The following is a 23,112-nucleotide window of genomic DNA, read 5'->3' as shown; positions in this document are numbered from 1 at the left end:
GTTTGGCGGGAGATATAAGAATAGTGCTGAATAGAGTATATTAGTAATGCTGACATTAGTTATACTGGAATTATTTTTTATCCATTGTTTGATTGGGTGTATTAAAATATTACAAAATTTTAACAAAATTGGATCTTTACAAAAGTACCCTCCACAATTTTTAACTTTAGATATAACAATTAACTATATGGATAACAGAATAAGAAATTCTTTCAACATTGAGAGGTAACATCTACCTCGACCAAAAGACCGAGGCTCTTTTAATTTAGTACAAAAATAATAATGCAAAAAAATAAAATAGTAGTATAAAAGTATCAAGCTATAACAAGTTTGGTTGCATTCACCTTGGGTCTGTGATCCAAAGCGTACAAAGAGTCTGCTTGCTAATAATATGGGAGAAAGTATTTGGGATGGGTTTTTAGGGATTTGAGGGGGCAATTAGGTCTTTAACCATGTTAACGCAATTATTAATAACCCTTGCATTACTAATGTCATGGTTTTGTATGCATTGCTTATACATAGGATAATACCAAATATGGTGTATTATTAATATAAGTATTAGTTATACATATATTAAAAAAATATACCAAATAATGTATTAATAATACACAAAACTAATAATTGAATTATTTTTTCTAATACCTTATTTTAAAGTACTCCACTTGATATGTCACTATATAGGCTTTATTTATATAAGCGAGCACTTGCGGAGTATGTGCAGCCAAGTAGTATAACAAAATTTGATAACTGACCGCACATATCTTCCCTCTCTATTAACATCTCCCCTTTCAACCAGAATTAACCAAAAACAGGGGTTCTTACTTCTTAGAAGCAGAGCATTGTAACTTTTACATTTGTTCTGAGCCGTCTCTCTTTGTAGTTGTGGATCATGGGTTTCAAACAAGACCTTTTAGTGTACACAACATTAGAATGTGAAAGCTTGTCTGAAATGGCAGCTTGTATGCAGAAAGCAAAAGAAGAAGGAGCAGATCTAGTGGAACTTTGCATTGACTCTTTAACTTTCACACACATTTCAGAAGTTGAACACCTTCTCAAACAGAGGACTTTACCCTCCATCGTTTCTTTCAGGTAAGATATACTCTCCCTTTCTTAATATAGCATAAGTAGATTCAGAATGATTGTGATCTTATAATTTTAATACATGAATACATAGTTCGTGCCGAAAGCAATAAGTTAAGCGCACCCCCATCCGTCTCTGCTTTCAAGTACTCTTCTGTTTTTCTCAAGTACTCAAATGCTACTCGGTGAAGAAACTTTCGCTCAATGATAAAGTTGTCTTTGTGTGATATGTAGGTCATAGGTTCAAGTCGTGTAAGTAGCCACTAATGCTTGCATTAGATTAGGCTGTCTTCGTCAAACCACTTAGTGTGCGGCCGTTTTCCTGACCCTGCGAAATACCTTGTGTATCGGATTTGCTACTTGGTAGCTCAAGTATTTGAGGGTTTGGGTTTGGTTACTATTTTTAACTAATGAGCTAAGAAGAAGGAAAAGAGGACATGAGATGTGTGATTTTGTGAGGAGGAGAGTGTTAGGTGAATCTCCAACACAATTTCTTTTGTTTGCTTCTTTAGATTTTCATATCTGTTTCTTTGTTTTCTTGCTCATATTTTTATCCCCCGTACAAACTAGAGTATGTTATGAGTTTCTATTTTTAAATTCTCCACCGCACGTGAAACTGTAAAAGGAGGGAGTGAGGTGGGTAGGTGAAGCATGTCGGGCTCGTGGTAGTGACTAGTGACCAACCAAGATTTCCCCCACTTACCAATTGATCTAAGAATGTTTCCATCAGTTTGCTTCTCTGGATTTAAATCTTGATTTAAGATTCTCTTTTTACCGAGACCAGAGTACACATCAGAAGAATTTTTGAACTTGACATTATTACAAAATATCTAAAATTAAGAAAAGGGAAAGCAATTATTAGAAACATTAGTTGCAACTTGCAAGGGGTTTAGGTAATGTCCAAGTGAAAGTTGCTACAGTATATAAGAAAAAATAAAAAATAACTAGATTTACGACTGATAATTGAAAAATAGTCACCGTTTCAAAAGTAATCAAAATTTAGTCAGTTTTAGATGTAAAGTTAAAATCTGAACAAAAACACTCTTAAAAATTTGAAAATATTCAAGCATAATATACTGTAGTTCGATTTTTTTTTACATATGAGCTTCCAGCATAATGCGCTGGAGTTCCAATATAATATTCTAGAAATTTATATGCAGGAGCTCCATAATCCAAGATATTATGTTGAAATTTTTTATGTGCTGGAGTTCCAACATAATATGATAAATATTTTTTAATACTTTACAAACGCTGACTATTTTTTCCGATTAACATTCTTAAAACTGACTAGCCCTTACTATTACAGGATTCAATTAAAAAAAGTAGAAGAGCTACCATTACGTTGCATTCTTGAATGGTCAAAAGTTTCCAATTTTGATTGTGACTATAGGGGGTTGGACCCCAATGAAGTTAAATCCGAGGCCCGCCCGCATTTATTTATTCTTATGAAGTTTTTATTTTACCTCTTCTGTCGGTTGAATCACTCCTTTCTCAACATGCTATTCATTATTCATACCACCACTTATTTCAGCTCTTATTTGAACTTTACTTTAACTAGGGTCTAGGAGCTATGATTATTATTATTTTACAAGGTAAATACTTACCACGTTTATATTAAATCATATAAAAAATTATTATACAGAAGTGATTTAATATGGTAAAATTATATATTAATTAACTATAATTAAATATTAAAGTTTATGTGCTACATTTTGTGTGTACACTTGTGCCAATAAATTTTTACCTTATTTGCAGTGAGTATTACTCTATACATGTCGCAAAATTTTAGAGTAATTGTGTTCGAAACAACGCGCCTGGTGACATTTGGATTACAACAAGTTTTTCATTTTTTATTTCTGATCGTTTTCTTTTACATTTAAAATAGTATATGTGTGTTTAATTTAAATATGATATGAATATCGCATCTAAGGATGTAATTTACTGATTAATATAAAGTAGGTTGAAAATCACTAAATTTTAGGTTAAAAAAGGAGGCTCCTTGTTACAATTTATCATCAAAAAGCTACTGTATGTTCTAAAAACCTTTCACCAAAATTTTTATGGTTTTTGTTTCAACCAAATTTTTCTATGTTTGTGTTGTGACTTGTAAGTTGTCCAGAGATTGTGATTTTAGGTACAAGTAATTAAAAGATAAACTTAAAAAAGATTACAGAGAAAGAAGGTATTAGCACAACTAGTTTGATAATGGTTGATATAATTACTGAAAATGTTTATGTTTGATTTTATTATCCAATCTGCAAGAAAAGTGAAGCCAAATGACCAAAAGCTAGAACCTTTGCGAAAATCTTACTGATTGGGAATTTGTTGACATTTTACTCCAATTACTGAAAATGGTTCTCTTCGATTTTGTGATCCAATCTGCCAAAAAGTGAGGCGAATTGACCAAAAGCTTGAACCTTTGCGAAATCTTGCTGATTGAGAATTTGGGGTTTGTTTTCTCAGGCCAAATTCGCCGAGATATTCTTGCAGAGAAAACTGGAAGAAAACATGCTTGCAAGTTCTGAAATTGGCTGTTGAATTGGACGTCGAGTTCGTTGAAGTTGACCGCGAGGTTAGTCCAACTGATTTTCTCAAATTACTCTCTAATTGATACAGTTTTATTGAAGCTAAATAAATCAAAATAATCAAAAAAGAATCTTGCTTAAGAGAGTAAATCATTGTACAAGTTTCCTCTTTTATGTTTATATGATGATTTAACAATGATAGCAGGTTTACTATCATTTTTATCAGGTTATATATTTTTTACATAATCAGCTTATAGAAATTAAACTCTTTGCAACTTTATAGGTTGCTTGCGATGAGGTCATCTGTGAATTAATGACCAAACGATCGAACTGCAAGATAATTGCCTCCAGTCATGTGAATGGTGGAAATCCTACAAAAGAGAGACTTTGTAATTTAATTGCAAACCTGCAGTCAACAGGAGCAGATATCATCAAATTAGTGATTGATGTAGCTTATATTACAGATGTTGCACCAGTTTTTCATATGCTTACACATTGTCAGGTATTTCTTTTCTTGCTTTAACTTGCACTTTTTCCTTGCAAAAACACACCCTCAACTTGCTTTTAGCTTTACACCTATTGATAAATTTGAGGTGTTCAGTATTTATATTCTCACTACTGCGTTCGTTGCAATTTTAGTGATCATTCACATATATAGTTATCATCCGTGTAAAAGATACTGGGTTTTCTTGAACCCGTGGAAACTACATTGCATCCCCTCTGATGGTATACTTGCTCAATTCAACTTACCGACAAGAAGAGAGAAAAGGGGTCTGCTTTAAAATCTTTCTACGCGAACTGCTGTTGATATACTTAATTTTTCTGCGATGAAGTGTTCATTAGAAAATACTCTCATATTTTCTTCCATATATATGGCCTCTTATTTGTATCTGCAGCCATCTCTTGGGCTTATATGGTTGTAAAGAAAATCTTTTAATGCTAGTTTCCTTGTGAGTAGTGATAAGTTTGTTGAACTTCTCTTTTTAAAACTGAGAATGAGGTACTTTTTTGCCTCATTATAAGGTCTCTATGCAGGTGCCTCTAATTGCCAGGGCAGCAGGAGATAGAGGTCTTATAAGCCAACTATTGGGTCCAAAATATGGTGCTTTCTTTGTTTGTGGATCTTTAGGAGGCAAATCCAACCCTGGCTTGCCAGCTTTGACTAGCATTAAAGACGTTTATAAACTGGAATATGTGAACCAAGATACTAGAGTTTTTGGCGTAATCTCTAATCCTGTTGGCCATAGCAAGGGCCCTCTTCTGCACAACCCTGCCTTTAGACATACAGGATACAATGGAATATATGTGCCTCTACTAGTTGATAATATCAAGGAATTTTTTCGGGTCTTCTCATGCAATGACTATGCTGGTTTTAGGTATGCTCCTTATGTACAAGCTAAAATTGTTCTGTGCCGCATACTGATGAATAACTGCCAGATTGTATTAGGAATATCTAAAGATTCCTACTCGTCAAGCATAAATGTATGCCATATATAAGCAACACTCATCTTACTAGTTTGAAATTTTCACTTGCATTAAACATTTGGGATGTGAAGATATGTACCCTGCAATATTTTACTTTCCTATATGTTTTATTTTCCTAAAATTGTCTTCATGTAAAAATATCTAATGCATGATATTCTTCCTTTTGATGGAATGTGTAGTGTTGGACTCCCACATAAGGAAGCAGCAGTACGGTGCTGTGATGAAGTAGATCCACTTGCTAAGGTCTGATTAGTTCCAAAATGATGACCATACCATGTTTATTTCTGTCTTAAATTCATCATTCTGTGAGTGCATGAGTGTAAAACTATGCTCTTTTAGATGTCTCTATCTTTTGTGTATTCTGTCTTTGCTTTTTCTGTTTAATTCAAATATCAAGGTGTTCAACTTTATCCTGAAAATAATCAAAGCAGCTCAACCCGGTTATAAACAAGTCTAATGTTCACACCTCCATGGTACACTAAACCAAGCTTAATCTTGAGATTTGCTGTATGTTGCATAATTTGATTTTGATTTTGGGGGGTTGAAGCACAAAATGCACAATCTTATCAAAATGTCTTTGCCGAAGCTGGTTCAGCTTCACTAGTTCTTATATAATGAATACTTATAAACATCACTCTGTTTTATATGTGTACAAGAGGTGTCCATATACTTAAGAGGAAACAAAAGCTGACCATCCTGGGTGTGCTTGAATTACCTTATCATATTAGGCATAGTAGAATTCAGGTTTTTCTCTTTTTCCAAAATGAGCTATGGATGATTGCCTTAGTCCATTACGGTTAAGTGCTGAAGGCAGCCTAAGTAGCACTATTACACTGGTCGCGTAGGTGTTACAGCATCCACACATACACACGCACATACACAGATTTCTAGGTGTTTGTCCTTGCATGGACAAACATTTTGTTCTATAGATTAGATCAGTATTTTGAAAGTTTGGACTTGGCATTTTTATACAGTTGTTTTTTGTTTAGCCATATCAAATTATTTTGTGGCTACATTCTCTTATTAATAAAGCGTTCTAAAATGCATCATGCTTTTGGAAATCAGTCTATAGGAGCTGTTAACACAATTATAAGGAGACCTTCTGATGGCAAGCTCATTGGTTACAATACAGATTGTGAGGCTTGTGCGACGGCAATTGAGGATGCACTTAGAGGTACTGATTTGTTCTTTATCAGAATTTTAAAAAAATTCTAATGTTCTTAGTAGAAAGGTACAAGCAAAAAAACTTAATCAATTTAGTTTAGTGGGTCACTTTGCAAGACAAAAGATTTTCCCGAAATCCAGATAATCTTACATCTTTTTATCTTACAAATTAGACAATGACAATACCACTGTTTTTCATTTTCTTATTCCTTTCCCTCTCCTCGGTCTGTAGCCCTCCCAAAAGAAAATGTAGAAACTTCTTAGGAAACCATTTCAAGCACTTCTGACTCCAATAACATAAGCAGTTCCAATTATTGTGTGTAAACAGAGAGACAAAAGACCAATGGCCATGCATCAAATGTTTCTCCAATTGCTGGAAAATTGTTCGTATTAGTTGGAGCAGGTGGTGCTGGGAGAGCTATTGCTTTTGGTGTCAAAAGTAGAGGGGCAAGGGTTGTAATATTTAACCGCAAATACGGTACTGCCTCCTATCTCTTTAAGAATTATGGTTGTCTTTTGATCTTCATTCATTTACGTCTTCCTTTCACTTATCACATCCTTTTTTTCTTTTCAAAAGAGAGAGCAAAAGCTCTGGCCGCAGCAGTATCTGGTGAAGCCTTGCCATATGAACAACTAAACGATTTCTGCCCTGAGAAGGGAATGATTCTTGCAAATGCTTCTGCTGTAGGCATGCAGCCAAGGACAGATCAAACTCCTATTTCCAAGGTTGTCTTTCTTGCACTGCAGTATTTTTAACAAAAGTGACCCTCTCTGTTTGCATGAGAGAATGCTGACATCAAACGTTTTCTGCATCCTTTCCGCTGTTTCAGGAGGCCTTGAGATCATATGAGCTAGTATTTGATGCAGTTTACACACCTAGAAACACGCGGCTATTGCAGGAGGCTACAGAGGTTGGAGCTGCAGTGGTGGGTGGGGTTGAGATGTTCGTCAGGCAGGCAATTGGACAGTTCAAATTGTTCACCAATGGATTAGGTAGCTATTCTCTCCTCCATCAAATAATTTCTTTACACAATAACAAAGAACCTTCGGTCTGCTTGCCCCATATATCCTAGACCAGGGGCATATTGCTAAGCACTGAACATAACTGAAGTTCTATTATGCAGCAAGCGGAGGGGTTTATATACAAAATTTACTAATATTGCTTAGCTTAACTTGGGTAAATCTTAATGTCTTGCATAGGACCTCCTTACTTCCAATTAGTTCGCTATAATTCCCTTGAAAAGACCTGACCTAATGCAATCGCTTTATCACAATTCTCTTACTGAGCAATGGTATAAAATTTTCAACTCCTGGTTTTTTGCAGCACCAGAAGACTTTATGCGGAGGATTGTATATGAGCAATTTTGATTCTTTTAGAAGAAAGGTACAGCTTTTTACCGAAATCAGACAGTGCTAAGCCCAGGATCTTGTTTGCCAGCCAATAGAAGAGCTTTCTGGAACTCTTCTTATTCAATATGGATGCTCCTTCAGCTTCCAGTTGCGAATTGATTTACATGGGAAAAAAAGATACATCAAAATATTGTGAGATTGGTTTTTCTTTTACTTTTGAAAATCAGATAGTATGTTAGATTACATATTGTAAATAATTTCTTGTTATAGTTTCAATAGTTTGAAGGTAATGTCTGGAAAAGATGTGCCTGCTTGGCCTTTATTCCAGAAAGGTAGTCTATAAGCAATAAAACATTAAGGTCAATATGCCTGTTCCGCGATATTCAGCACAAACTAGTTTGTGCACCCTGAGGCTATGCATTTGATTTGGAGTAACAAAAAACTCTAGAAAAGAATCAAATGCCATATCAATTTTATATGGAACGTCACTGCACTTGATCTACTAAGTTTAAACTTTTAAATGAGGTGAAACCGCCATCTATTACCAAATTGTGGCCACTAATAAACTTAGCATCTTCACTAGCCAAGAAAAGGGCAGCATTGGCTACATCAATGGGCTCACAATATGCTCCTTTGAGCTCACTAGCACTGTGTAAGATTTTAGCAAGGTCCTGAGATTCCACTCCAGGGAAGTATTGTTTCATCTCGTCCAATGAAAAGGGTGTTGGAATAGCAAATGGAGATATGCAATTGATTCTTATTCCCTGCTTGCACAGCTGCGCTGTCACAGACTTTACAATTCCTATCACGCTTGATTTGGAAGTTGAGTAAGTAGGTTGCGCGAGTCCTCCGATCACCCCGGTTACACTAGCCGTGCACAAAATGCAACCGTGGCCCCGCGGGATCATCACACGCGCGGCGTGCTTGATTCCCGCCACCACGCCTCGTACGTTAATGGCCATGACACGGTCGAATCGTGCAAGGTCAAGGTCAACTACGCTTGGCGATGTTCGACACGCTATCCCTGTATAATAATAGACAGATTCAGAATTTAAATGTAGCAGGTGCACTTCTTATTTGTGGTCTGATCATTAAGGACACGACAGTGCACATGCATTCACTTTACATATATTGAATTCTCTTTTACCTGCATTATTGTACATTATGTCGAGCTGTCCATGTTGGGAAACGGCATAGTCCACTACGTCGGAAATCTCAGATTCTTTTGTGACGTCGCATGGCACAAATGTGGCGTTTGGTCCGAGCTCACTTGCGGTTTCTTGGCCGAGCTGTCTCTGTATATCGGCGATAACTACTTTTGCTCCATGATTAATGAATTTGGCTGCGGTTTCTTTCCCTATGCCACTTGCTGCCCCAGTGATTACTGCTATCTTGCCTTCTAATTTCCTGAATTTACATAATATTGTCTAATTCAGTTACTGATTCTTAACTTAAAACAAGTATCATCAGATTTTGTTTTTATTTTTGTTTTTCACCCGGTGTTTGGTGTCTGCTTTGGGGTCTTGATTAATTTACATTCGCTTCGTGTAAGGAGAAGTGTACTCCTATCAAGATTTTTCCGTTCCCATGCCTTGAACTCGAGGCATCTAGCTAATGGAGAAATCTTAGAAATCCATCCCACCACAACTATCTGTGGTTAATATCAAAGAACTTATCATAATTAGCAAATGTTCAAGTATAGCGTTTAAGTATTAAGCCAACTTTTTCCGAATTTGATGTAATCCCGAGCTGCGGTAATATTGTTAATTCTATGCAACTTAAAAAACAGCATCGTTTCTTCCTCCTATATTTTGTACCTTAGTGCTTACATATACTACTACTACTACTCCATTGGTTATATATTTCGCTAATTAAACCTTTTACCAGAAAAGGGAAAGAGGGTCCGCAAAAGAAAATAAAAGAGAAACAAGGGACCACAAAAAAGGTAGTAGTAGTAATAAGAGAGTAGTGTCTTTTGTTATGGAGAGAATAAGTATCACGTAGTTCCCAGTTTACAAGAATACATTAAACATGGAGTAGTATATAATTTTACCAAGGAGTAGTAATTCTATTTTGTGTTCATTACCCAAAAGTCACTTTTTTTTCTTTTGTTATGTAAAAGTCATTCAACTTTATGTTTATTACCCAAAAGTCATTTTTCTTTCTTTTGTTACACAAAAAATATTTTACTGTGCTCTAGTTATCACAATAATCACTTTGACCAGATTTTACAAATCTTTCATCTGAAAAGTCTATTATGCCCTTGACATTATAAATCATCTCATTTATGTAATACCTTCTATATTATATGCTATATAATATACTTTTACCCAGGTATTTTACTTATAATTAAAATAACTTAGATATTATTTTATTTATTATTTTTATAATATATTCGTACATTTAATTTTTTTTAACGTTAATTTTCAAGATATACAAGTAGCATTATTAAATTTGTCAGTAATGTTACTGTGAAAAAATCTCAAGTCCATGTTCTTAACCATACTTAATGAAATATTTTTAATGAAAATTATAAAATTAAAGCTCACTGGTTTATCATCCAAGCCATACTCATTAATCCAATAAATAAAATACCCATATTTGGCACAATGACACATCAAATTAATACTTTCAAATAAATAATATTAATAGATAATTTTTTTTAAATTATAATATTAAACACAAATATCTCTGAAACTTTTTTTAAAACTTTTATTGACTATAAAAAACTATCATTTGTTAAACAAATTTGTTTGTTATTAATTCAAATAAATAATAAATTATTTTTATATTTAAAATATGTTCATGTTTAAATATAATTAAACAAATTGAGTTCCATGAAAAAATTAAATGTATGGATACATTATAAAAATAATAAATAAATAAATTTATGATATTTTAATTATATGTAAAATATCTTGGTAAAAATATATTATCTAGTATATAATATAGAAGGTATTACATAACTGAGAGAATTTATAATGTCAGGGGCATAATAGACTTTTTTAGTAAAAGTATTATAAAATCTGGCCAAGGTGACTTGTGATAAATAGAGCAAAGTAAAATGATTTTTGTCTAACAAAAAAAAGAAAAATGACTTTTAGGTAATAAATACAAAGGTGAATGATTTTTACGTAACAAAAAGAAGAAAAATGACTTTTGCATAATGAATACAAAATTGAATGATTTTTACGTAACAAAAAGAAGAAAAATGACTTTTGCGTAATGAATACAAAGTTGAAGACCACCTATAAAATTTACTCGGGGATAACTTAGTAGTAGTAACCAAGAGGTACAATTTGAACTATATTATCATGAATTCGAATTGTAATAACTTCTTGACTACTATTGTCTAGGTAAAGTCATTAAGTTCAACTTGTGGTTACATTTGCATGGTAAAAAAATGGCCTCATTAATTATTTTCATCGTCCCTTACTGTGACATATAGCAAAAAGATGCAAAAACTACTCCTTGTTTATCAACTACTACAGTCCATTCCTTTTTGCTTGTCCAATTTACATTTTACACTCTCCTTAAGAAAGGATTAAATAAGTATTTACTTCTAAATTATCTTCACTGTATTTTAAAAATCAAAATTTGATTAATTACTTAATACTCCAATTAGTTTGGGAAATGATTGTAGATAAGGATAAAATTAGAAAGAAAAAAATTTAAATTCTCTCCTAATTTACTAAAGCGGTCAAGCAAAAAAGTAATCTAATTTTAATAAGCAAAAACCTCACATGTAATCTTCTCGGAAAATAAAAACCATTCTTGACTTCTTCTACAACATAAGATCGAGTGCACATGTGTCCAAGAAATGGAGGGACCTAATCTTTTCCTTATCCAAGAAGGTCGGCCATGTGACGACAGTGACTCTGTGTGTGTGTGTGTGTGAGAGAGAGAGAGAGAGAGAGAGAGAGAGAGAGAGAGAGAGCATTAACACACCTTTCTATTTGGGTAGAGAACTTCTTGCTGAGAGTTTGAAGAAGCAAGGATCTGGAAATATACATGACCCTGGAGTTAAGTTAACAAGTTAGTAAAAAAGATCAAGAGATAAAATGGGAAACGATAACAACAAGTATATGAGAATCATGAAACTGACCTTGATCTTACCCTAAGCAAGTTCTCTTCTTCTTCTTCAGAGAGAAATGATAGTAAGGCACCTCTTATTGTCTAAGGCGAGACAGCAAATAATGAACAAACACAAGCACATGTCATTAATACAACTACTGGATTGATGATGATATATATATAATATATATATATATATATATGACGGGTTTGCTACGGCGACGGAGCCGGAATTTTCATTTAGGAAAGTCAAACATAAAGAAATAAACTCATCAATAAATCAACAAGTGTCATTATATAGTATATATACATATTTTAAAAAAAATTAACTAGGTATACATGTAATAAGATTCTTTTTATATTATCAGTACATTTTAATATGTAATAATAGTAGGTTCATCATTTTTATCTAATTATAAATTAATCTTATTAAGAAATTTACTTATAATCACCTAATAAATAATTCAACCGTGCAAATAATTGTACGCCATCTGTGCATAAAATTTAAAATTCCTCTAATTTTAAGAATACAGAGTGATATAATATTACTATTTTTTAAGTGATCTGACTGGTATAAATTTTTTTACACTATCAATGTATAAAAGTTAAACAATTTACAAGAACAACTTACTGTTGAGTATCGTACTAGTGTTTTACAGCCCCTTGAGAAATTAAAGTCACACCAAATCTGTGAAGTCGCACAAAGCAGTATGAAAATATAGAGGTGGACGGTGTAATTAAGAAAATATGGTCTTAAGTTTCCATTTCAAGGGTAGGTTAATCCGTTAATTACGTTAAGAGAGAGAGAGAGAGAAAGAGAGAGAGGTCAAAAAGCTTTTTAGATTTACAGTTAATTAAGTAATTTATAACTGGCCGACTTTAGTAGTTGCTGGTAAAGGAATCTTAAAATCTTCAATGTGGACAAACTTTCTTGACGTAGAGTCTTAGACTACCATGTTCTTCTTCCTCTATTACGAATTGCAAGTTGTTATTTGTGACAGCGACGTGCCAACTGTGCTTCTTTGCTAGCTACATGTTTTTTCACGTACGAATCTTTTTCACACTTTCCCTTACTATTTCCTCCTTTTCTTAAAGTTCAAAATTTTCAAGTTAATTGAAGGAGTAACAATAAGCTTCTTGGAGCAACATTAAAATTATTTTTGTGTGATTTATTAAGTTAATAATTTAAGCCGTGAAATTAATCACTAACCTTGTATGCGTCAGAGTATCTAGGTTCAGAGGCGAATCCAAGATTTAAATCCTAAGGGTTCAATTTTAAGGTTTTTAACATTGAACCCATTATATTTTTAAAGTTATGGGTTCATATCTACTATTTTTGTAATTTTAATAAATTTTTACATACAAATTTTTACTCCGCGTCAAAAGTTATGGGTTGAGTTGAACCCGTATGTAATACACTGCTTCGCCTCTGTCTAGGTTGCCTAGGACGCACACAACCTCATGGGTGCATGAGGCTCCATTAGAGACACAAATTATTGGAGATTTAACGACAGTAGATGCACTTCATAATTTGCATGTTCTTTTCTAAATTATAGTATATAGATTTGTAAAAGAGAGTATTAATTCCATTACGGTTGCTTCTACTGTTTAATTTGCAAAATTTGATTTCATCCCCAGATATTTGGACTCGATATATCTATCCATATATGTATATATGTGTCTACATATTAGATGTGCATAAAATTTTGAAAAAGAATATGTATATTTACCAAGTGCTTTTGTTGTATGTAAATCTTGAATTGTCTCTCAACATTTGGGTTCTTGCAAGGTTCTATCGGTATATATTTGCAAATGAGAATTTCCCTTTTTTCTGAGATCTGAAAATATATAGTGCGCATGTCAGCTCCATTAATAACCAAACAAGCGGAAGTTTAGGCCAGTTATTTAAGGATAGTGAGAAATGCTGAAAACTATTTGAAAAATTCAAATGAATAGTATTGCCATCAAATATTGTCAACTTGGTTAAGGCATCTGATCATGATAATTCGACAGGAACCTCAAAAGCTGATAAAGTGATAATGACCACTTGTACTACTACTCCAAGGTGTAAAATCAGCCGCATAAAACTTAAGAATCTAACATACATTTTGATGTCAACCATGAATCAACTTGTTCATAGTTTAATGTTCTCAAAATGGGGTAACATGATTAGAATACCAGAAAGATAATGCACTCAAGGCCAACTAGGGAATTGATTTGATGCTAGGAATATTCTTGTTCTTCATTCAGCCAAGATTTATGAAATATGTATAATTAGTTTGCAAGTTTCAAAGTCAATGGTGTAAAAGGTAACCATTATGATCAATTAGCCTTATGTAATATTAATTTGTTATTAAAATATCAAGTGCTGCAGTTAAATCAACCGGAAGACTAGCTTCCTGGTTATTGAATATGAAGTTTTGAAACCCCAGAGTAATCTAATAAGATCAGACTCTCGATCGTAGTTTGGCGACCTATCTTAAATAGGGGACTTTTAGTCTCTTGATTAGAATAGCGGTCATAAGAGAATACCGCTCTACCATAGTTCCGAGTCAATTAAAATTAATAGAAATTGTCTAATCAATAAGGGCGTTTGGTCTAGTGGTATGATTCTCGCTTTGGGTGCGAGAGGTCCCGAGTTCGATTCTCGGAACGCCCCTTATTATTCTTTAAGGTCATTGTTCTTTTCAGATTTTCCATGCACTTTTATTTGATAGGAATTATATGGCTCAGAGTTCATGGTTCTAACTCTTGAAAGTGCAAGTTCAAATAGTAGCTGCTTCTGGGAATTAATGATCTTTCTATGCTATATTTTCATTTCACATCAACGAAATTGGTCCTTGTCACTAGCATAATAATCTTACAAATGTACTACAGTTAGATCTTTTTATAACAACATTCCTAAATAACAATACTTCTCTATAAATGCCAAGCTTTTTCGGAATCAATTTTTATGTTATGTTATAATATATGTTCTCTATAACAACACTTCACTATAACATCCAAAAATATTCAAAACAAACGAGCTGTTATAGAGAGGTTTGACTGTAGTAGTATTATTTTTTTCAAATAAGGAGAGCAATTGAAAGGGAAAAACCTAGGACAACGATGTTCAATAGGGACTCAAGTTAGGGCTGTTCATTTGGATCGGATATCCGAAATCCGAACCGATCCGTTCAATTTCGGATTTCGGATTGTGTTTATTAAAATTTCGATTTTCGGATCGGATTCGGATTGGTATGATTTTAATACGATCCGATTCGATATTAATTCGGATCGGATTCGGATTGCATTTTCTAGAATCCGAAATCCAAAAATCCGATCCGAAATGTACTAAATCCGATCCGATCCGATCCATGCACAACCCTAACTCAAGGTCTTCTCTTTTTGGAAAAGGTTCAAATTAGCTCTTGTACCACTCGAAATTAAGCAATTAGATTTCTAGTCTAATCACAAAATAGGGGTAAGGTCTGTGTATACACTCAGGGGCGGAGCTAGCCCATTGAGTACGAGTTTGACTGAACTCACCACTTTGGTCCAATCCATATATTTGTCTTGAAAAATTAATTGAATATGTACATATTATTAATTTAAAATCCAGTAACTTAAAAATATTAGCACCCCGAACCCATAAGGTTCAAGTCTTGACTCCACCTCTGTATACACTACCCTCTCTAGACCCCACATGTGAAAATATACTAGGTATGTTATTGTAGATTTGTAGTCTAATATTATTCCCTCCCCTGTTAGAAAAGAGTCTCATTTTGTCCTTGACCCCTAATTATAAAGTTCTAAGTTGAAGGTAACTTTAAACAATAATGAGGAGTTAAAGGTAAATTTGGATCTTTCTTTTCGAAAATTTAGATGCATATTATAATCTACCAATTTCTCATTGGAGCTCCCTTAATTATCTATATCTATATTAAAGGAATAAAGTTACCATATATAACTGATATTATGGTTAAGCCAAGTGGCAAACTAATAAATATCAATAGTATATGAAAACTTTATTCTATATTTGACTATGTTGGTCAAATACAGATAATATATATATATATATATATATATATATAAATGAATTTGAATTAAAAGATAATTTTGAATTTATAGGTAAAATTTTAAAAATTGAATTTAAATTAAAAATAAAAATTTAACTTTTTTTTTTATCATGTTATCATACTTAATTCGGTTAATGATTATATGCAATCATGTTAAGAACTTTTGTTATCTTTTCTAATTATTTAAATACTACTTCGCCTCTGGCCAAAAAAAAAAGCTACTCCATATAACTATAAAACTCTTTCACATTTAAAACCCTATAATTATAGTTCTTTAAAACAGTGTAGCTAGATTTGAATAAAGCGAATTTCTTTTAAAATAAATGTAATATATAAGGTACACGTCTATGTTTATCCAAATAACAAAAAAGAGTTTAAAAATCGAATAAAAGTTTACTTACATATATAATGAAGTAAACATACATGCTGGAGAAAGAAACATCAGAAAAATCAGTCTATTAAAAAAAGATATTTTTTTCTTTTCTTTTTGAATAATATTTGTTTGAAGAGTCAATTTGTATAAATGGACATCAAACAGTTTGCTATACAATTGCTATCATTAATTTTAATTTAGCACATTCTAGGAATTGAAAGGTATAAGCTGAAACCCCTTCATTTAGTTGCAGTCAAGCCAATATTACAAGAGTATAATATTTTTTTCGTTGAAGAATATTACTTTTGAATCATTGGATTATGTGAAAGGTTTTTTGTCACGCCCCAAAACCACGTGACCGACACCCGGCACGCTATCCGACCCGAGCGAACCAAACTAAGTGATGCACCCAAATCATATGCATGAAAATTAATTTAATTGCGGAAGCTCCTTGAAAATCATATACATTTTCAAGTTAAATAATAAAATATTTTTCCAATTCAAAATCACACATGACGTCTTTCATGATAATAACAATGAGACTAAGTAAAATAAATATGCTTTCATGTATGTCGTGTACAACCCCGTTATTATAACCTTTCACAACTATCTATGGAGCCTCTATACCAAGAATAGAACCAACGGTTGGAGTAATTCCAATAAAATAAAATAAGAAAGAACATGATAGCTACCACGAGATAAAAGTGGTGCTTCATAATACCTCAGAAAGAGAGTCTATCCTAGCTTGACCGCATGTCACGTATCATACATCATCCTGAAATATGTATAGTAAGCAGGGCGGCCCTGGAGGGGGGCCTCTAAGGGCTGAGTACACCACAACAGTACTCAATAAGTGTCATAGACTCTCTCTAACTTAAGTTTTAGGGACAAATTTTATAAAAATAATGTACCAATATTTGATATAAAACGATAAGAAATTTTATCAATTCATGACCCTTGTTATTTTAAATAACAACCAAGTGAAATATAACCCACAATATAAAATTTTAAAACATTTACATCAATCCAAGATTTTGGATAAAAATCACGCAAAATCATTCCATTTGCTTTAAGTCATCGAAATCACTTTCGACTCCTTAGGCCTAAACATAAGAAAATCATCCTTACCTTTCAGTGGGAGTACTATACCATCACCGACATAAGAAGGTCAACTAGGTTATGTACCTAGCGGCAAGTATCATATACTCTACTTGCTCAGGTCGTCTCATCGTAGTGTCGTACGAATCAACTCAGCCATGTTAATAATATTACAAAATAGTACTCTCTCGAGGGAGAGCACTCTGTCATAGTCTATACCACAAAGTGGCCATCTACGCCTACACCGGCACGTGTAGTTTCATGACAACGAAAACAAAATATCCGAAGTCAATCTCGGTGAACACAAGTAACTCCCAAAATATTTGATACTTCAAAAATATATTCATAGCATAGTAGTGTCACGGCCCAATTTCCCCTTCGTATGACGTCATGACGGCACCTAGTCTCTACAACTAGGTAAGCCTAACATTTGAGAAATAATAAAATAAAAATATAAATTTAACAACTAACCGTTCAAAAATACACAGCAATCCCAAAATCCAGAACATCATGAATCACAAACTACAGAAGGAAAATCTAGTGTCTCTATACATCAGAGTCTAACAAAGGAAAAATACAGAAGATAATGGACATGAAAAAGAGTAGAAGGAGACTCCGAGGTCTGCGGACGTGATAAATATACCTTGAAGTCTCCAAAGCTGTCCCGGCTCACTGATAATGTGGCTGATAAGGTGCACCTGGATCTACCCACAAAAAACATGTACAGAAGAGCAGCATGAGTACACCGCAACCGGTACCCAGTAAGTGCCAAGCCTAACCTCGGTCGAGTAGTGACGAGGTCAGGTCAGGACCCTACTGGTAAATATATAATAAAAATAATATAGAGTGTAATATCGCAATAAAATAAAGGCTGAAATTTAACAACAATGAAATCATAGAAGGTACTTAGTACACAGAAACACAACCGGGGATCTCCCGGAATACTGTTTTGTAGTCCCAAAGTAAATATGCAAGATATGGGGATCTCCTGAAATACCGTTTCGTAGTCCAAAAGTAAATATGCAGCACGAACGATAGAAATACAACTACATCACGAAATTCTTACGATTTAGACTAAGTACCAGTCAGGAAAGAAGCAGGAAATTCACTAAGCATGTTGCACAGAATTCACATAAACAGTTTCACAAATATAGGTTAAGTTTGAACGTTCAAAGCTGTTGTAGCCGTTGTTTTACCATTTTAGGAAGTTTTAGATTATTTGAGTGTTTAAACATTATATTTTACCATTTTTATCTTTAATTATGAGTTTAATTAGCTTTTCTTCTTTATGTTCTTCAATTCTCATTATGAGTAGCTAGATTTTTACTAGGGTTGTGACCCAACCCTAGTGTATAAACCTTATGGGTATTTAATTTAATGCTTGTTTATGATTGGGTGTTGATTATTTAGCTTAGTTCATGCTTCAATTTTAGAATTAATGGTTGCAAATATTGATTCATGCCTATTTGACTTAGTCTCTGCTTGAGAAAGAGGGATATAGTCTAGGAAGACTTAGCTAACAAGGAATTGGGTTAATTGAGAGATTGATTATCCTAATTAGAGGGTTCAAACTAGAGATAGTAAGAACCCGATTTGAGCTCATATTAACTATTTTGTTTGATACCCATTTGGACTTGAGAAAGCCAAATTGGGCAAAATCACTCTCTGACCGAGAGGTATTGAGTGGGTAATATAGAGTTGAGAGCTATAATATACCCCAATCAACAAAACACGCCAAACCAAGAAAACTCCGGATATCTGTAGCTGAGGACGACCTGGGCCAACTCTGCACTACTTCAATCTTCTTCGGATCCACCTGGATCCCCTCACTCGATACTATATGACCCAAGAATGCCATTGAGTCTAGCCAAAACTCACACTTTGAAAATTTTGCATATAACTTCTTTTCTCTCAAGGTCTGAAGTGCAGTCCTTAGGTGTTGCTCATGATCCTCCCAACTCCGGGAGTATACCGGAATGTCGTCAATAAACACAATGACGAATGAGTCAAGATAATGTCGGAACACACTGTGCATCAAGTGCATAAAAGCTGATGGGGCATTGGTCAGCCCAAAAGACATAACAAGAAACTCATAGTGACCATATCTGGTCCTGAAAGCAGTCTTCCGGATTTTCGGCTCCCGAATCTTCAACTGATGATAACCTGAACGTAAGTCATTCTTGGAAAACACTCTGGCACCCTGTAACTGATCAAATAAGTCATCAATACGAGGTAATGGATACCTGTTCTTCACTGTGACTTTGTTCAACTGGCGGTAATCAATACACATCCGCATAAAACCATCCTTCTTCTTTACAAATAAGACAGGAGCACTCCAAGGTGACACACTGGGCTGAATGAAGGTCTTATCAAGAAATTCCTGTAACTGCTCTTTCAACTCCTTCAATTCAGGATGAGCCATACGATATGGAGGAATAGAGATGGGCTGAGTGCCCGACAACAAATCAATGCCAAAATCAATATCTCTGTCGGGCGGCATGCCCGGAAGATCAGCTGGAAACACATCTGGAAAGTCACTCACTACTGGAACTGACTAAACTGTATGGGTATCAATACTGACATCTCTCACTTAAGCTAGATACGCGACATACCCCTTCTCAACCATTCGTTGAGCTTTAAGAAATGAAATAACTCTGCTGGGAGTATATTCTAAGGTAGCTCTCCACTCTAACCGCAGTAATCCTGCCATAGCCAGCGTCACGATTTTGGCGTGACAATCAAGAATAGCATAATGGGGCGACAACGAGTCCATGCCCAAGATAACATCAAAATCTATTATGCTGAGCAATACTAAGTTGGCTCTAGTCTCAAAACCACTAAGAGCAATCAAACACGACTGATAACGCTTTCACAATAAGAGAATCTCCCACATGAGTAGACACATAAACAGGGGAACTCAAAGAATCCCGCGATATGCCCAAGAACAGGGTAAAATAAGAGGACACATAGGAATATGTAGAGCCTAGGTCAAATAATACCGACGCATCTCTATGACAGACTAGAATAATACCTGTAATGACAAAATCAGAAGCAACTGCCTATGTACGAGTAGGAAGGGCATAATATCTGGCCTAGCCTCCCCCTCTAGGGCGACCTCTACCTCCCTGACCTCCACCTCGAGCTGGCTGAGCAGGTGGGGTGGCAACTGGTGCTGTAATCATAGCCTAAGGACCCGGTGGAGCACGCTGTGGCTGAGACATCTATGGAGGTGCACCCCTCCTAATCCTGGGGAAATCCCTCACCATGTGGCGAGTGTCGCGACATTCAAAACAAGTTTTGGGAGGGTGTGGCTGTTGTGACAGGCTCGGGGCAGGTCTGCTGGACTGGCCTCTAAGAACACCTCATGCAGGAGGCACACTAGATACTGGCGGTGCATAATAAGGCTCCTGGGGTCTAGAAGGAGCTGGAACACCGCTGGCGGTTTGAAGAGCTGAATGAACGGGGCAACTCATATAACCCCTACCATGGTGAGCTGCTGGGACACGAGCTCCAGAATAATAACTAGTCTCTTGAGACTTCTTGGCCTCCCCCTCTTCTCTATCTCGGGAAAACATGCCCTCAAACATCCTGGCAATACTCACAACCTGCTGATAAGAAATATCCATCTCCAACTCCCTGGCCATACTACTCCGGATGCTGGGATGGAGTCCCTCAATAAACTGACGAACCCTCTCTCGAACTGTGGCAACTAAGGCCGGTGCGTGTCGGGCCAAATCACTGAAGCGAACTGCACACTCTAACACAGTCATAGCGCCCTGGCGCAGCTGCTCAAACTTCACGCGCCATGAGTCCCTAAGGCTCTGAGGTACATACTCTCTAAAAAACATGTCCGAGAACTGAGTCCATGTAAGCAACGTTGCCTCAGCCAGACTACTCAACTCATAAGCACGCCACCACTGATAGGCTACTCCTCTAAGCTGGAATGTTGTAAAAGAAACTCCGATCGTCTCCGCTATGCCCATAGTACGGAGAATACGATGACACTCCTCCAGAAAACCCTAAGCATCATTTGTAGCCAATCCGCTAAAAGTAGGCGGGTGGTACTTCTTGTACCTCTCAAGTCTGACCTGCTCCGCCTCAGAAGCTGCTGCCCTAACCTCGGGCTGAGCTGGAGCTACCGGCTGCATTGGTATAATCTCTGGAACCTAGTCGACCTGAACCCGCTGCTCTGAAGTACCGGTGACGGGAGTCTGTGCTCCTCCCCTGGCCTGAGATGTGGCAGGAGCAAGTGGAATCAATCCAGCCTAAGCTAAGGTGCTGAACATGCTCAGAATCTGGGCTAGAGTCTCCTGGAGGGCTAGTGCAGCAACAAGTATCTCAGGTGTCTGCCCTCCAGCTTGAGCTACTGAGGGCTCCTCTGTAGCAACTCGTGCGGGTGCTCTGGCTGCACCACGTGGACGTCCTCGGCCTCTACCCCGGCCTCGGCCTCTCGCGGATCTAGTAGGGGGCGCGGGTGCCTGGTCATCAGATCCGCTTGTACGTGTCCTCACCATCTGTAAGAGAATAGAATACAGAAAGTTTAGAATCTTTGAAGTCAACAAATTTTTCGCACGACAAGGAATCAAAGTAGTGAAACTTTTCCTAACAGTTCAATAGCCTCCCGAAGATAAGTACAGACGTCTCCGTATCGATCTGCGAGACTCTACTAAACCAGTTTGTGAGTCACGACACCTATGAACCTAGAGCTCTGATACCAACTTGTCACGACCCAATTTCCCCTCCGTATGACGTTGTGACGGCACCTAGTCTCTACGACTAGGTAAGCCTAACATTTGCGGAATAATGAAATGAAAATATAATTTTAACAACTAACCGTTCAAAATACACAGCAATCCCAAAACCCGGAAGATCATGAATCACAAACTACAAAAGGAAAATCAAGTGTCTCTATACATCAGAGTCTAACAAAGGAAAAATACAGAAGATAATGGACATGAGAAAGAGTAGAAGGGGACTCCGAGGTCTGCGGATGCGAAAAATATACCTTATAGTCTCCAAAGCTGTCCCGACTCACTGATAATGCGGTTGATAAGGTGCACCTGGATCTGCACACAAAAAACATGTGCATAAGAGTAGCATGAGTACACTACAACTGGTACCCAGTAAGTGCCAAGCCTAACCTCGGTCGAGTAGTGACGAGGTCAGGCCAGAGCCCTACTGGTAAATATATAATAAAAACAATATAGAGTGTAATACCACAATAAAATAAAGGCAGAAATTTAACAACAATGAAATCATAAAAGGTAACAGCTCAGTACATAGAAACACAACCGGGGATCTCTCGAGATACCGTCTCGTAGTCCCAAATGTAAATGTGCAGGGGGATCTCCCGGAATACCATTCCGTAGTCCTAAAGTAAATATGCAAGACATGGGGATCTCCCGAAATATCGTTACGTAGTCCCAAAGTAAATATGCAGCGCGAACGATAGAAATACAACTACATCACGAAATTCTTACGATTTAGACCAAGTACCAGTCAGGAAAGAAGCAGGAAATTCACTAAGCATGTTGCACAGAATTCACATAAACAATTAAGACACATAGACATGTCGTATTAGACTAAACATGATAAATACACATATTGGAATAACTCAATGAAGAATGAAAATAGATTAGTACTCATTAAAATGGTATAACTTAAAATAACAGGAAAATATGTTGTTGTTCAGTAAGAAAATCGAATTTTACCACAACTAGCCCATGTACGTACTCGTCACCTCACGTACAGGGCGCTCACATATCATAATAGTTCTAAATCTTAAGGGGATTTCCCCCCATATAAAGTTAGGCAAGCCACTTACCTCGAACCAAGCTCAATCAATCGGTTACAATGCCTTTTCCACGAATATCCGGCTCTGAATGGCCCAAATATAGCCAAAAGT

General features: G+C 35.7%; 2 protein-coding genes and 1 non-coding gene across 6 annotated transcripts; 2 read left to right on the top strand and 1 right to left on the bottom strand.

Moving 5' to 3' along the window:
• Positions 1-739: 739 nt before the first annotated feature.
• Positions 740-7,975, top strand: LOC104085456 (bifunctional 3-dehydroquinate dehydratase/shikimate dehydrogenase, chloroplastic-like). Of its 2 annotated transcripts, none has more exons than XM_009589489.4 (10): positions 740-1,089; positions 3,544-3,652; positions 3,889-4,107; positions 4,641-4,981; positions 5,270-5,333; positions 6,156-6,264; positions 6,583-6,732; positions 6,832-6,980; positions 7,085-7,247; positions 7,579-7,975. In XM_009589489.4, the coding sequence occupies exons 1-10, from the start codon at positions 890-892 to the stop codon at positions 7,620-7,622; spliced, it is 1,548 nt and encodes a 515-aa protein (XP_009587784.1). In that variant the 5' UTR covers positions 740-889; the 3' UTR covers positions 7,623-7,975. The 2 variants fall into 2 exon arrangements, with proteins under 2 accessions (XP_009587784.1, XP_009587783.1); XM_009589488.4 differs by having other exon boundaries at positions 4,629-4,981.
• On the bottom strand, positions 7,897-12,450 carry LOC104085455 ((+)-borneol dehydrogenase 1). Of its 3 annotated transcripts, none has more exons than XM_009589487.4 (5): positions 12,310-12,450; positions 11,721-11,780; positions 11,553-11,621; positions 8,752-9,011; positions 7,897-8,628 (listed from the first exon to the last, which is right to left on the bottom strand). In XM_009589487.4, the coding sequence occupies exons 3-5, from the start codon at positions 11,615-11,617 to the stop codon at positions 8,090-8,092; spliced, it is 864 nt and encodes a 287-aa protein (XP_009587782.1). In that variant the 5' UTR covers positions 11,618-11,621; positions 11,721-11,780; positions 12,310-12,450; the 3' UTR covers positions 7,897-8,089. The 3 variants fall into 3 exon arrangements, with proteins under 3 accessions (XP_009587782.1, XP_018622605.1, XP_009587781.1); XM_009589486.4 differs by having other exon boundaries at positions 8,050-8,628; positions 11,710-11,780; positions 12,310-12,444; XM_018767089.3 differs by lacking the exon at positions 12,310-12,450 and having other exon boundaries at positions 11,721-11,836.
• Positions 12,451-14,265: 1,815 nt separating this feature from the next.
• TRNAP-UGG (transfer RNA proline (anticodon UGG)) lies at positions 14,266-14,337 on the top strand. Its single transcript has one exon. It is a non-coding gene; the product is annotated as a tRNA-Pro (tRNA).
• The last annotated feature ends 8,775 nt before the right edge of the window (positions 14,338-23,112 follow it).

Source organism: Nicotiana tomentosiformis, chromosome 6 (genome assembly GCF_000390325.3).
Source record: "Nicotiana tomentosiformis chromosome 6, ASM39032v3, whole genome shotgun sequence".
In the NCBI taxonomy this organism is placed as follows: Eukaryota; Viridiplantae; Streptophyta; class Magnoliopsida; order Solanales; family Solanaceae; genus Nicotiana; species Nicotiana tomentosiformis.
The sequence above is the reverse complement of the archived record's forward strand: the minus strand, read 5'-3'. Positions and strand labels throughout refer to the sequence as shown.